This window comes from Triticum urartu, chromosome 4A (assembly GCF_056163025.1).
Source record: "Triticum urartu cultivar PI428250 chromosome 4A, HENAU_Tu73, whole genome shotgun sequence".
Taxonomy (NCBI): domain Eukaryota; kingdom Viridiplantae; phylum Streptophyta; class Magnoliopsida; order Poales; family Poaceae; genus Triticum; species Triticum urartu.
This window is the reverse complement of record NC_141876.1, coordinates 49,258,256-49,272,722: the sequence shown is the minus strand read 5'-3', so window position 1 is coordinate 49,272,722 and position 14,467 is coordinate 49,258,256. Positions and strand designations below refer to the sequence as shown.

The 14,467-nt window shown below is 45.9% G+C and overlaps 1 protein-coding gene across 1 annotated transcript; it reads left to right on the top strand.

Moving 5' to 3' along the window:
• Positions 1-9,299: 9,299 nt before the first annotated feature.
• Positions 9,300-12,609, top strand: LOC125550558 (uncharacterized). Its single transcript, XM_048713581.2, has 8 exons — positions 9,300-9,624; positions 10,441-10,521; positions 10,596-10,684; positions 10,779-10,853; positions 10,948-11,051; positions 11,125-11,394; positions 11,479-11,544; positions 12,029-12,609. Exons 1-8 carry the CDS (start codon positions 9,502-9,504, stop codon positions 12,289-12,291), a joined length of 1,071 nt encoding a protein of 356 aa, XP_048569538.1. The 5' UTR covers positions 9,300-9,501; the 3' UTR covers positions 12,292-12,609.
• Positions 12,610-14,467: the final 1,858 nt, after the last annotated feature.

The window sequence follows — 14,467 nt, the reverse complement described above, 5'->3', positions numbered from 1 at the left end:
AAGCCTGCAGCAACTCGGGACTATTCCTTCCATTGTAGAATAAATCATATCCATTGATAAAATAATAGTCATTGCGCTAAAGCGACTTTGAAAACCTCAGTCATAATATTGGTTATTGATAACCATAATAAAAAAATCCAGCCGTGTTGGCTATTAAAGATTTGAATAACTATACCTGGTTTGAAAACCGATTCCTGCCATATAAGTCGGTATATCCATGCACATATGATACATGCTATGATGATGTAATGATGATGCATGATGTAATATATGACAATGTATATGTATGATCAAGAGGGTTTAAGCTATGGTTCGGATACGACCAGAGCCCCCATGTAGTCATAATTATGGCATTGCGCCGATCAAGAGGTGTAGCTATGGTTCAAATACGACCAAACCCCCAAGTGATTTCCCTAGTGCCCTTATTCCTATCAAGAGGTGTAGCTATGGTTCGAACCCATAGCCCCCAAGTGATTTCCCTGGTGGCCTTATGTCTATCAAGAGGTGTAGCTATGGTTCGGATACGACCAAGCCCCCAAGTGATTTCCCTGGTGCCCTTATGCTGATCAAGAGGGTATAAGTTATGGTTCGGATACGACCAGAGCCCCCAAGTGATTTCCCTGGTGGCTTTAAGCCTATCAAGAGGTGTGACTATAGTTCGAACATAGCCCGCAAGTGATATTGTGAGCTGTGCTCAAGGGATACCCATGTTTGGGCTGTGCTGTGCAGCAGACTCTCTTTGACCCCTTATGATAATATTGGCTTGATAGCCGGATTACCGAAATAACCAGAGCTGTACTCTTATGATAATATTGGCTTGATAGCCGGATTACCGAAATAACCAGAGCTGTACTCTTATGATAATATTGGCTTGATAGCCGGATCAAGAAGGTAGTAACGCTATGTTCTCTTTGGTGAATACACCTATGTTTGAACAGGAAGCCCCAAATGATATTGTGAGTTGTGCTCAAGGAATACCCATGTTTGAGATGTGCTCTTGCAACAGACTCTCTTTGGTCCCTTGAGCCGGATTTTAAACCGGAATCCTTCTTTTTAAGCTGGAAATTTTCTGACGGCCTTTAAATTTGCACCAATATGGCGGTTTAGGGTCCTACATTAGATAACTTTGCAAGCCGGAGTAATTGCTCCTTTAAAGAAAGCAATATATAATATAAAAATATACTGGATGGATTTCACCTGATATGTTAGGCCAGAAATTATTCACCACGGAGTTGACGATCACCATGGTGAAGTTGAAGTCAACCATGGACGAGTCGGCCACGGGATCAGACAGATAAGTCGTTCACGGCGTTGTAAACCGGTGCGGACAGGCGAGTCGATGGCAAGCGCGGTAAGCCATGCGGACGGCGAGTCAATCGCGGATGCGGTCCCAGCCAGTTGATGTAGATCGTGCCGCACGGGCGGCGGCTTGCGCACACCCATGCAACAGCAAGTGGGTGCGGACGCCAGTGCATGATGATGCTAACGCACATTCCATAGGCACAAAATGGCACCACCTTTGTAATAAACAATTGTCCTGCATATAAAATATACAGACCCAAGTAATTGCTCTTTGATAAAAACAATATGTGCCAAGAAAATAGATTTAGATGAATATCACCTGACGTATTTTGTCCGAAACTATTAACTGCGAGGTTGACGATGACTGTGATATAGCTGAAGTTCACCGCGAACAAGTTGCAGACACTCGTAATAATTGAGGTGTATAAATTCTGAGCTGAAAACTCCTTGGTCTTTGTTTCTTCATTGGTGTCCATACCCATGAGAAAACCCGGGTAAATGTAGTAATTGTACCGCTGTTCAAGAATTCATCCGATTAACCAGTTAACTTGCCGATTAATCCCTACTCATAGGGTCCCCGAGTAGCCGATTACCCGATAAATCATCCGATTAATTGATTGAATGGCCGATTAACTTGTTGATTAGCCTATTAATCCCCTACTCACCAGCCGACCGAGCAGCTACCAGTTAACGATTTCCTCAACAATGAATTGTACTGATACCGGATCAGTACCCATAACAATTTGACGAAGTAATGCCCTCCGGGTAGCGTCAAGTACCAATTCAAAACCGACCAAAGTAGTGGAACTTCTTCGCCACAAATCGCCAAGCAAGTACAACTCTGTAGAAGTAAGCATATATAGTCAAGCTCGGTTGCAGTATCGGTTTGTTTGTGATTCAAAACATTAGCGTCACATCCTCTCATATTCAAACGATGGCATTAGAGAGCTGGTGTGTCAAAATTTTGTAATATCTCTTCTCATCGAAGATCCTCCTGACTCTGAACTCCCTTCAGCAGCTGCTCAAGCTCACATCCTTCACGATTGACACATAGAATAAGACAATTGGTGAAACTCTCCTGCCGCAACTTACAACCCGACCATTAGATGTAGCTCCGTAGAGGCCAGTATGTAAAGCTTTATGTAGCTGAACAAAAATCCATAGCAAGCACAAGTTCATTTGACCGCGGTGGTGGCCTATTCATTCAGAATCGTAGAAGCAACTCTTCAGCAAAGTCCAGAGAACTGCAGAAACTCCATATCTATTGTATTACTTCCGCACTCAACTCTGTAGTGGATCCGATTTTGTCTATGATTCATCAACAGTAGCTTCACTCGTAGTAGAATGAAGGCATTGCAGGACTGCGTGCCTGAAAGTCCACTGTCACCGTGTCCCATCACCTCCATGACGGGCTGACAAGGCGAGTAGACGGTGACTCAATCGCATCCATGGAGGCGATTTGGCGTAGACACTGGGCCACTTGGAAGTGACGGAGGTAGGTCGGCAGCTCAGGCGAGCCACGGGTCAGAGGCGAACCCAGGCGGGGACGCGGCCCCGCGGGCAGACGGGCACAGAAAACAGGCCAGAACAGCGGCTGAAACCATGGCGTCTCGGAGGTGCGGTGACTCAGCTCGAAGGTGCAGCGCTGGCTGTCGGGGCGAGAGGTGGTGACTCGTCCGCGGTGGAGACCCGGCGGCTCGGAGGCCGCACAGTGACTTGCGGCGCGGGAAACGACAGCAGAGGCCATCCACGAAACCGCAGTGATGAGGTCTGCTCGAGGAAGGCAGTAGCAACATGAGGCGGACACAGCAGAAGGGCGCCGGCGACTCAGCGAGATAGAATGAAATCGGAGCGGCTCACCGGGCACGCCGGTCGGTGGATCAATGTAGCATAGTAAGACGGCGTGATATTGACGCGACGCTGGGGCGACGACTCCGAGAGGTGACTTACAGCAAAGCGGGCCCGCGGCGGCGGTTTATCATCAGCAGCGTGAGGCAACTTGGGGGCGCCGGCAAAACGGCGCGGCGGTGCCAGAGGTCCACACGGGAAGCAGCTTGAACCAGAAGGGCGTTGGGAGGAACGGTGCGCGGCCATGGCCGGTTCAACGCGGGAGGCGGCTTGTGGCTCGGAACGGCGCGCGGCCATAGCGACTTGAAGGTGGCAGCTCTGGGGTGTCAGTTTAAATCAGCGAGGCCGGTTTGTGGAGACGATGGCGGAGGCGCTCGGGGGGCGGCTCGTGAGAAGCCCACGGCGGTTCATCGCGGCGAATCCGAGTCATGGACGTTGACTCCCAGTCATGATTGTCTTCCTCAAAACTTGAGTTTGGATGTATTGGTCCTGACACCAGAAAGAGTAGCAGCAGTGGCGTAACCCGGCGACTCTTGAGGGGCGTCAGCAAGGCGGTTTAGCGGAGGCTACTTGGCGGCTCAAAAGTGGAAAGTGGTTCAACGGTGGAGCGAGGTGGGTCACCACAGCAGGGCCGGCTCACCATTAGCGGCAGCTCAAAACAACGATTTGGCATGGATTAGGCTTAATTTGTGAAAAAGGATTGGAAAGCGGCAGCTGCCTTACTCCAACATCAGGAGGCAATTTCTGACTCTGAAAATTGTCTGTCGATACGAATCAGTTAAACTAGACGCGTGACTCGCCAGATCTCCACCAATCTTAAGGAGCCTTTCTGATTCACTCCGCTCCCGTATTAACTCCTCCACGGAGCCAGAACGGTCTAGCGAAGGCAACAGTTTTTCTCAAGCACTCAAAGAAGACCGCCTGACCACAACGGCAGTACAAGCCAGTAGAGGCGGCAGTGAATTAATGCAGGACCACGGGGGCAGTTTGTACCGGGGAGAATCGGTGCGACGACAGCGGAACGACGCAACAAGTTGTAGTGGAGGAGATGCGGCGGCGACTTGGTAAGGCGGAGGCAGCCGCAACATTCGGGGTAATCCGGCAATAATAGATGATCGGGGACCTGCAACACCACCGGGTGAATGAAAGGCAGCCTGCAACGACACCAGTGAGCCAGCAAAGCAGCTTATTGCAGAAACCACATGGTCAGGTCAGCGGCGGCTGAACAAGGCTGGGGGTGACCTGCCAGCGACTTGGCGAAGGCGGCTTGAGGCCGGGGTGGCCCGGGCGGTGGCTCTGGAAACGAGGCAATGGGGCTGGCAGGCGCGCTTGCTGCGACGGCAGGAGGCCCCCGGCGGCCCGAGGCCTGGGATGGCGGTTTGACGAGGGACCCCGACGGCAGATTCAGGCGAAGTTGCGGCGGCTCGGAATGAGGCGGCGACTCAAGGCGGCGCCGGTGAGGGCGACCACAGCGGAGGGGGAGGCTGGCCACAGCGGGGGCGCGTCGGCGGAGGGGCTCGGTCGATGCGAGACGGAGTCCAGGTGCGGGCGGTTCTCTGCCGGGAGTAAGCCGGACCAGAGTGGAGACGACGTGGTCATGAGCCAGTCAAAACGGCGGCGATTCGAGTCAAAGCGGCGGGTCATGGCAATGACGGGGAATCTGGGTCGTGGTCGTGGTTGCTTGACACCCGTGTCTTCCTCCGGGTTGTGGCCCTTCTGTCTTTTTTCCTTTGACTCCGGTTTGCTAACAGTGCGTGATGACTAAGCCAGGGTCAAGCCTTCGGTTCCTTATACTTCAAATCGGTTTCGCTGTCGATCGGTTCAAATAGATACGCACGGGTTGCATCCATGGCGACTAAACAGATAATGCAGATTGCACCAAAAACTGTAGAGATTGTCCATGGCGACTCAATATAATTTCCTTGATCTCAACCGATGGGATTAGAGTTGATGCAAGTCCTTCCGTATGCTGACCCGGTCGGTTGTAATCTTCCAAAACCGACTTTTCTTCATCCGGAAATTTACGAACTTCTCGAAACCCTAGAGAGATCCATTCAAGAACTCATCACCACTATGCGCAGGCCCCACGGTGGGCGCCAACTGTCGTGGAAATATCACGGCAGATGTCCTAGTGTGAGGATTTAGTCATGAGGCCAACGCATCTATGTGGTAGCTTGAGAGGGGTTGATCAGAATCGAGAGACGCAACAGAAGACAAGGATTTAGACAGCTTCGGGCCCCGGGAAACATCATCCGGTAATAGCCCTACATGTTGTTTGTGGCTAGATCTCATTATGATCATGAGGAAGTCGCCGTAAACTGGCTCTCCCAGTTATCCCTAACCCTTAAGGTTGTTTCTTCTTACTTGTCCCACTTTGGGGAGCCCTGCCCCTCCTTATATAAGTTGAAGGGGCGGGTTACATGTAGAGTCCAACTCGGACTTAAGACTTAACTATTATGACTTCTCTTCATGGGCTTCTTAACATCTTGGGCTTCATAACGTCTCGGGATTCATAACGTCTCGGGCTTCATAACCCCTGGCAACCCAGTTATCACTGTCTGCCGGGTTATGACTGGTGCCGGTTTATGATGGTCTGCCTGTTTATGACTGGTGCCGGTTTATGATTGTCCGCTGAGTTATCATCTGACTTAACTCCTGCCGGGGTATCATCTGACTTAACACCTGACGTAACTGTCAGCCGGTTTATCAACCCGCCGGTTTACCATCTGGGTTAACTACCTGTTTTAACTGTCTGTCTTAACTGTCAGCCGGTTTATCAACCTGCCGGTTTATAACTCTGGCCGGATCATACTGTAGGGTATATCCCCGACAAGATCCTTTTTGCCTAGTGAGTTGAGGTGACAAATGTTCTCTCTGTCTTGAACTCGGTCATACCGATTCATCTCTTTCGGTCAAGCCGAACCATTTCGGTGCAACCGAAAATATAACTCGGTGTCACCGATTTCACTGCAGAGAAAACAATTTGCCACTTGTTCCTGCACTTTTGTTCCAGCTCCACTCGATGATTCTTCTCCTCTACCAGCATCATATTCTATGTGCCGCTTTGCTCTGTGACTCAAGGACTAAACCTATTTTGACTCAAACTCCAGAAGATCCCTTCTTGAAAATTGATGTCAAAAGGGGAGATAGAGATCACTTCAAAGCTTAATCACTTAAAAAGGGGAGAGAGTACTTCAACGGGGGGAGAGATAATCACGTCAAAGGCCCCATATGCTTGGTGTTCAAGAGGAGAGAAGTCACATGTCTTTAAGAGGGGAGAGACATGTTTGTCTTATGTTTCTGTGCTCTGATCTATTTTGCTCTAATTTTCTGTTCCCTATATTCTTCCATTATCAAATATAAGATTCATAGGGAGAAAGACATCCAAGGGAAGGAAATCCTAAATTCATTGCATATCTTTACCTTTGGGGACATGTCTATATCCAATGGGAATACCTAGTACTCATTCTCTACATGTCATCCCAGTTTTGGTACTCTTGTGGCTCTTTGATTTGCTCTGTCTAGTAATTGTACCTGTGATATCTAACCTTATTTACTCGGGTTCAGCTCTTCCTAAACCAGCTCAAGACCACAAGGTAAGTATATGCATCACACTCATGCGCATGGATATTTCTTGCTAATGTACATATTGTTTGCAAGGAGTAATCATGAACATGAAGTTACACTTCACATATTCACATCATTTGCTCTGATGCATATAGCCAAGATACATGTAACACATTGCTTGCTCTGTCATGATTATGCATTCACATGCTCTTACATTCCATATTGACATGGATGCATACATGTAGGGGGAGTCTATGCATGTTACATGTCTTTTCCAAAGCTTTACCTGTTATTCTCTATATCTTTATCTAAAACTTTGATGTATGTTGTCATCAATTACTAAAAATGGGGAGATGGAAAGCACAAGTGCTCCCTGGGTTGTTTTGGTAATTAATGTCAACATATCTCTTGTTGGACTAATGTTTTCATCTAGTATATTTCAGACAAGTTCAACAGATGGAGTGGCGTGGACAAGAGGATGTGGAACCCCTTCAAAATGCTAAGGACAAAAGATTGACTCAAGCTCTAAAGCTCAAGACTCTACATTTTACTTTTGATGATCCAAGATCACATTGAGTCCATAGGAAAAGCCAATACTATTAAAAGGAGATGATGTGTTGCTTAATGGGTTGCTTGCTCTAAGTGCTTAGTGATATGCTCCAGAAGCCCTCAACCACTTCCTCATATCCACATATGTCCCAAGCCAAAAGTCCAACTCGGCTCTACCGAAATTTTCCATCCGGCGCCACCGAGTTCACTTGACATAGCCACTGCTAGAAACCCTAATCGATTCAGTCTTACCGATGGGATCTTGGTCTTACCGAGATGGGCTTGCAAACTCTCTGTTACCTATTGCAATAATTTCGGTCCCATCAAGATATGCAATCGGTCCCATCGAGTTTGCTTGACCAACTCTTTGTTTTTCTTATTACCAAAATCGGTCTCACCGAGTTTGTGTAATCGGTCAAACCGAGATGAGGTTTTACCCTAACCCTAACACATCGGTCCCACCGAGTTGATCATATCGGTCCCATCGAAATGCCTAATGGTCACATTATGAACTAAATCGGTCCGACCAAGTTTTCTGATTCGGTCCCACCGAGTTTGGTGATTTATGTGTAACGGTTAGATTTTGTGTGGAGCCTATATATACCCCTTCACCCACTCTTCATTCGTGAAGAGAGCCATCAGAACATGCCTACACTTCCAACATCCATTTTTCTGAGAGAGAACCACCTACTCATGTGTTGAGACCAAGATATTCCATTCCAACCATATGAATCTTGATCTCTAGCCTTTCCCAAGTTGCTTCCCACTCAAATCTTCTTTTCACCAAATCCAAACCAGTGTGTGTGTGAGAGAGTTGAGTGTTGGGGAGACTATCATTTGAAGCACAAGAGCAAGGAGTTCATCATCAACATACCATCTATTACCTTTTGGAGAGTGGTGTCTCCTAATTTGGTTAGGTGTCACTTGGGAGCCTCCGTCAAGATTGTGGAGTTGAACTAAGGAGTTTGTACGGGTAAGGAGATCGCCTACTTCGTGAAGATCTACCCTAGTGAGGCAAGTCCTTCGTGGGCGATGGCCATGGTGGGATATACAAGGTTGCTTCTTCGTGGACCCTTCGTGGGTGGAACCCTCCGTGGACTTGCGCAACCGTTACCCTTCGTGGGTTGAAGTCTCCATCAACATGGATGTACAATAGCACCACCTATTGAAACCACGCAAAAAATCTCCGTGTCTCCAATTACGTTTGCACACTCCAACCCCATCCCTTTAATTTTTTGCAAATTGAATGCTTTACTTTCCGCTGCTCATATACTCTTGCCATGCTTGCTTGAATGTATTGTGGATATTTAAACTTGTGCTAAAACTCTACCTTAACTTGAAGAAAATAAAAACTACAACTTTTCTTTGTTAGAAGTCTATTCACCCCCCTCCCTCTAGACACCTTTTCTCGATCCTTTCAGATGTACTTTAAGGCTGGAGGGAGATCAAGCTTGGAGACAACGACTCTCATGCTTGCGGTGTATGGAGGCTGCCTTTACAGAACCAAAAATGACTATAATATGAAATTATGCAATGATAACATCGTAGCTCTTTTAGTCTCAATTGCCTTTTAAAAGTCCTTACCTTATTTTGGCATATAATTTTAAAAAAAATCTCCAGGACATCACCATAGCGTGATTCTTGTGTCTTGAACAACGTGTTCATATAGTTTTTCAGCCGTTACAACGCACGGACATATTTGCTAGTTATTATAACATACTCTCTCTATCCCATAACATAACATCACTCTTATGAGACGAAGGGAGTATTTTTTAACTAGAATGGTGGCTGACAATACCTGCATCCGGATTTCGTCCATCGTCCACAACTAGAAGAACCGAGCAGTCCCCCCCCCGCCCGCAGGAAGAGTCCAGCCTGCAGAGACTCTAGAACCTACTACGGCCGGCCCTGGAAACGGCCCAAGACGCGAGAACCAGAAGTCCGAAGGACCCGCCGATTCCCGGAACGATCTTTTCCTTTTCTTATCTTATTTTCTCCCCCTTCCTATTTCTTCTCTCCCGTAGAAAAATAAAGGTTTCGTGCAACCCGAGCCCTCCGCCCCACGAGCGCGCACGTATCGTTGGCTCCGCCTAGGGTTTTAGCCCCTCCCTCACCACCCCCGCCCCGCCTCGCGCCGCACCCTCACAAATCTCCTCCCCAAACCCAACCCAATCCCCTCTCCCCTCCCATCCCACCCGCCGGGCGACGAGCGGCGGCCGGCGGCCAGGGCCCGAGATGGACCGGTACCAGAGGGTGGAGCGGCCGCGGCCCGAGTCGGCCATCGCCGAGAACGAGATCCGAATCACCGCCCAGGGGCTTATCCGCAACTATGTCTCCTACGCCACGTCCCTCCTCCAGGTGCGCTCCCCCCGCCCCCCGCCCCCGTCCCGTCGGTTTCGCGTTTGCGTTGGTTCGATTCGGCGCGTGTCGACGGCGGAAAGGGCCCGAGGTCGCGGCTTGTTTCTGCCCGTCTGGCTTCCGCGGAGGCGGAGTCGTTCGCACGGCTGGTTTTGTGTGGTCTGATGCCGAGGTCGTGCTGAATCTGTGCGATTTCAGTTGGAAGTGCGTTGACTGGCGGCTGGGGCACAAATTCAATGTTGATGTGTCATATTTGCACAAATGTATACTTGTTTGTCATTGTTCTGAATCAGTATGGTCATTAGGACTAAATTCATTGCGAATCTGGTTTGATGCGACGGATATCCAGATTTATAAAGTATGCGCCGAGATTGTCAAGTTTAATGTGTCAATCTGATTTGCGGACTTTGGTTACATACCGAGGATATAAATTTAGCAATGTAGGGATGTTTCGTATGATTTCTGGTCAACAATTGATAGTAATCCCTGTAAAAACAGTTTCAATTGACAGTGAGATTGTGATAGTGATAGCAGTTGGGAGTTCAGTTGTAAGAAGTGCCAGTGCTGTTAGTTCTGTGTCCCTTACCTCCCCTGGATGCAGTCAATTGCATTTACATAGTGTGGGGTTGTGTGCTGCTGTAGGATAGGAGGTCTCGGTAATGGAGAGGTGCTGTAATTTGATGCTGGGTGTGAAAGATTTAGAAGTTCATCATCTCTACTTTGTTGCTAGTTTTGCAAACTAGTTATCTTAATAGTTTTTAACTATGATTTTTCCCATTGTTTACTTCATGACTCACGTTTAACATTTTGAATCAGGACCGGAAGATTAAAGAGATTGTTCTGAAAGCCATGGGACAGGCAATCAGTAAGTCTGTTGCTGTGACAGAGATTATCAAGGTAATTCTTCAGTTTTATTTTCTCATTTTTGTCCCACTGTACAGAACCACATTTGATATATTTCTTGAAAACAGAAAAGAGTACCGGGGTTGTACCAAGATACTAACATCAGCTCTGTCAGCATAACTGATGTCTGGGAACCTATTGAAGAAGGCCTTGTCCCGTTAAGTTTCCGTTTCTTTCTACCATCCTGTTATCACATAAACTTCTGTGGCACAGAGGATTCTAATTTATTCGAATGGTTACTCATTCTGCAGACTGGAGATGACTCGCCATGTTTCAATGATTTCAATTACTTTGTCTCCAGTAGAGCTGGACCAAAATTCCCCAGGGTAAATTGGATGCATGTCTGTTATTTTCATAGGATAAGAACATGTGTGCATGAACCATGATACACATTTGGAATATTAATACATTTTTTTGTAGGTATCAAAGCCCAGCTTATGTTGACCAGCCCAGGCAACAGCAGCGCCTCCAGCAGGCACCAGCGCCGCTGCGTCAACCTCGCCAACAACCATCTGATTATGACGGTATGATAGTGATAGTCCGCACTTGTTTTTGTACTTCAATTGTTCAAACTTATCATGATTGTTGTTCTGTTAGACTCCTATGTGCGGGGTCGTGGCAGAGGAAGGGGCCGTGGTAGGGGTTGGGGTAGGGGTAGAGGAGGTTATGGCGGATATGGAAACAACCAAGGTGGGTACAACCAAGGGGGCTACAATCAAGGTGGATACAATCAAGGCGGGTACAACCAAGATGGTGGGTACTATGATAATCAAGGCGGATACAACCAAGATGGTGGGTACTATGATAATCAAGGTGGGTATGGCGGTGGATATGGCTACAACCAAGGCCGACAAGGAAACTACCAAGGTATATAAGGGTAGCTTGTACATATTTATTGCTGATTTTGCTTATTTAAGGAAGTTTGGATGCTCAATTGATTTGTTGAACCAGAAAATGGTGGATATAACCGAGGACGGGGTGGTATGCGTGGAAGAGGCAATTGGAGTTACCGTGGGGGTATGACCTTCTATAACATACTTGTGTTTCCTGATTGAGTGCTTTAACTCATGTTCTGATCTGTTATTCAATAGTTAGTTGTTCTTCACCTTTATAGCATGAGCCATACACACTGAAGTCTTGCACTGCCATGCATGCTTAAAAGCAATGAATGTTGATCATGTAAATAATTCATACATCCCTTTATTCTTCACATGCAGCAATGCCACTTTCATGTGGTTGCGGATCTGATGATGTAACTGTCACGAATAAACTTCTTTACCTCTTTAAAGTGTAAAAACGTTCCAGGATATCCAATTGTTGTGTTAGTTTTTTTGGATGTTCATTTTACCTGCTAGTGACCTAAATATTTATGACCATATGAACTCTTTGAGATAAACAGTGTATTTTCTATGTTCATTTTTAATTTATTAATGTGGCTTTGCATCTAGAAGTGCCAAGAAAGATTTGCAATGTTACCTGTAACATATATCTCTGCATACAGGATATGAGCGTGGCAGGGGTGGCGGTGCTCCAGGTGGGAGGGGATATGAAGGTGGAAGGGGATATGACCAAGCTCCTGCTGGAAGGGGCTACGGAGGTGGAAGGGGATATGAAGGCGGAAGGGGATATGACCAAGCCCCTGCTGGAAGGGGATATGAAGGCGGAAGGGGATATGACCAAGCTCCTGCTGGGAGGGGGGGATACGAGGGCGGAAGGGGGTATGGAAGGGCTCGTGGAAGAATGGCTCGTGGGCGAGGGTACTGAGCAAAGGCAGAATTTCCATGGGCTTCTGGTTCTATTTAAATGCATGCTTTATAATATCAGGGGAAAGGTGAGTTATCCAAGGATTTTCTGTTGGAAGCTGTCGTTCGTGTGGGTGTTAGTTGTTTCCCCTGAGCGCGATGTTTGGTTGTGAGCACAATGCTTTTCCCAAGTTTATCCTGCAATCATCTTTCAATGTTGCTGTTGGCGAGGTTTGCAGTTTTTCCCAATGGTCGATGAATGCTGAGCATGCAGCTCTATGTTCATGCCCGTCGTATTATCTGATGGAACTGGTACCTTTGTTTATTTTATATTTGTGCAGTTCTTTGCCCATGATTATCAAAACTATTACTCCCTCCGTCCCAATATAAATGTCTCAACTTTGTACTAACTTTAGTACAAAAGACACTTATTTCGAGACGGAGGGAGTATTTGGCTGTGAAATGCTCCTTGGCGTGTATGTTTCCTGTTACTATTTTGCTGTTTGGTTCTAGAGCGCTCACCGCCCTTTGCTTCTAGACGTGAGGGAATTTATCTACTGTTTGCTCTGTACATAGAAAGATGTAACGGTGAATGAAAGTCGTGGCTCCAATCCCATATCAGGCATTGTGGAGTATGTGTGTTTGGTGCTTGGTTAGGCGTTGTGGAGTATGATGATGCTTGGCTAGGCACTATGGCGAATTGTTGTGGCTGTAATTATTGTTCTCTATCTAATACTAGCGAAGATGCATGTGCGTTGCAACGGAAGAAAAAAATCATCCCTTGTGCACACACCGACGACATCAACAAATCTCTTAAATCTTTCACCAAACAACATGATATGGGATGATTTTTGAAGTGTACTCAAGGTGTTTCTAATCCATTAGACAGAAATATCTACCAGTTGCTGTTATCTCTTTATGCCTCTATTGTCGTTATTTCTCGGTGATGCCCAATAAATATTGCATTGGGATGAAAATAACAAAATACATGTTAGTACTCAATGATAGCATGTGCATAAGAGCATTATTTTTGTCTTGTTGATGTATGTGTTCAGAACTGTAATCAAGTCAAGACTTAATTTGGTTGCAAACATATTACATTGCTTCACCAAAAACAATCAAACATGCATGCCAATATTAAAGATTGTATATCAACATCTTATATAAATCTCAAACAATATCAAAATCAACGTTAAGCCACTGGTTTATATAAAGCTCATATCAACACTTTAGGGTACATCATCGTACATGTGTGAAATAGAGAGGATGCTTATGTACCCAGTGGTGGAGCTTCACCCAAATTGCTGGGCGGGCCGGTGGGGCGTAGCTGAAGGAAATTACTACTATGTTGTTATTTGATGACCTAATAATAGGTAAACATTACACGAATTTGCATTGGCTAGGCGGGCCAGGGCACAGGTTGGCCCAGCCGTAGCTTCGCCACTGTATGTATCTATTGTAATCTTTAACATATGATAGCTGGTAGCAAGCATCATCGCCTGCGGTTTAAATAATAGTTTTTGTGAAAGTAATAAACTATCACATCTACTCAGTTTAAATGGGGTAAAACATGTACAATCGGCATTTTTAAAATACCATGTAAAAAGATATTTACTAAAATTACATGCTAAACATAATTTAGAAATGATTAACATGCAGATAATAGCATATTTGAAATGTACACATTTTTTGAGGGATTTTCGTATATAACATGTTAGATTTGGAGTTGTGGTTTAAAATATATGAATATTTAAAAAAGCTTTTAAACTTGCCGGAAAAAAAAGAAAAAGGGGAGAAGGGGGACTCAAACCTGGGTCTCCAGTACTGAAGCAGGACGCTCTACCAACTAGGTTGTCTCAATCCTTGTGTTATAAGGTGGGATTTAACTTTATTGAACCAAAGTTGTCGGTCACATGTAAAGGAAAAAAACGATTCATATTTTTCGTAACTTATGTGGCATGGTGGGTAATTATGGACAATTTCGAGGACAATTTTTATAACAGATGACCATAAGCAATAGCCGCTTTAGTATTAGGGAGAGATTTGTGAAAGTAATAAACTATCACATCTACTCAGTTTAAATGGGATAAAAACATATACAACCGGCATTTTTAAAATACCACATGTAGAAAAGATATTTATTAAAATTACATGCTAAACATAATTTAGAAATGATTAACATGCAGATAATAGCATAT

Excerpts from the sequence above, each read along its gene's own strand:
- LOC125550558 (XM_048713581.2), top strand. The coding sequence starts at position 9,502 with ATGGACCGGTACCAGAGGGTGGAGCGGCCGCGGCCCGAGTCGGCCATC. Across the intron at positions 10,522-10,595 it reads CTGTGACAGAGATTATCAAG|AAAAGAGTACCGGGGTTGTA; the intron begins GTAATTCTTCAG and ends TCTTGAAAACAG. Across the intron at positions 11,052-11,124 it reads ACAACCATCTGATTATGACG|ACTCCTATGTGCGGGGTCGT; the intron begins GTATGATAGTGA and ends TTGTTCTGTTAG.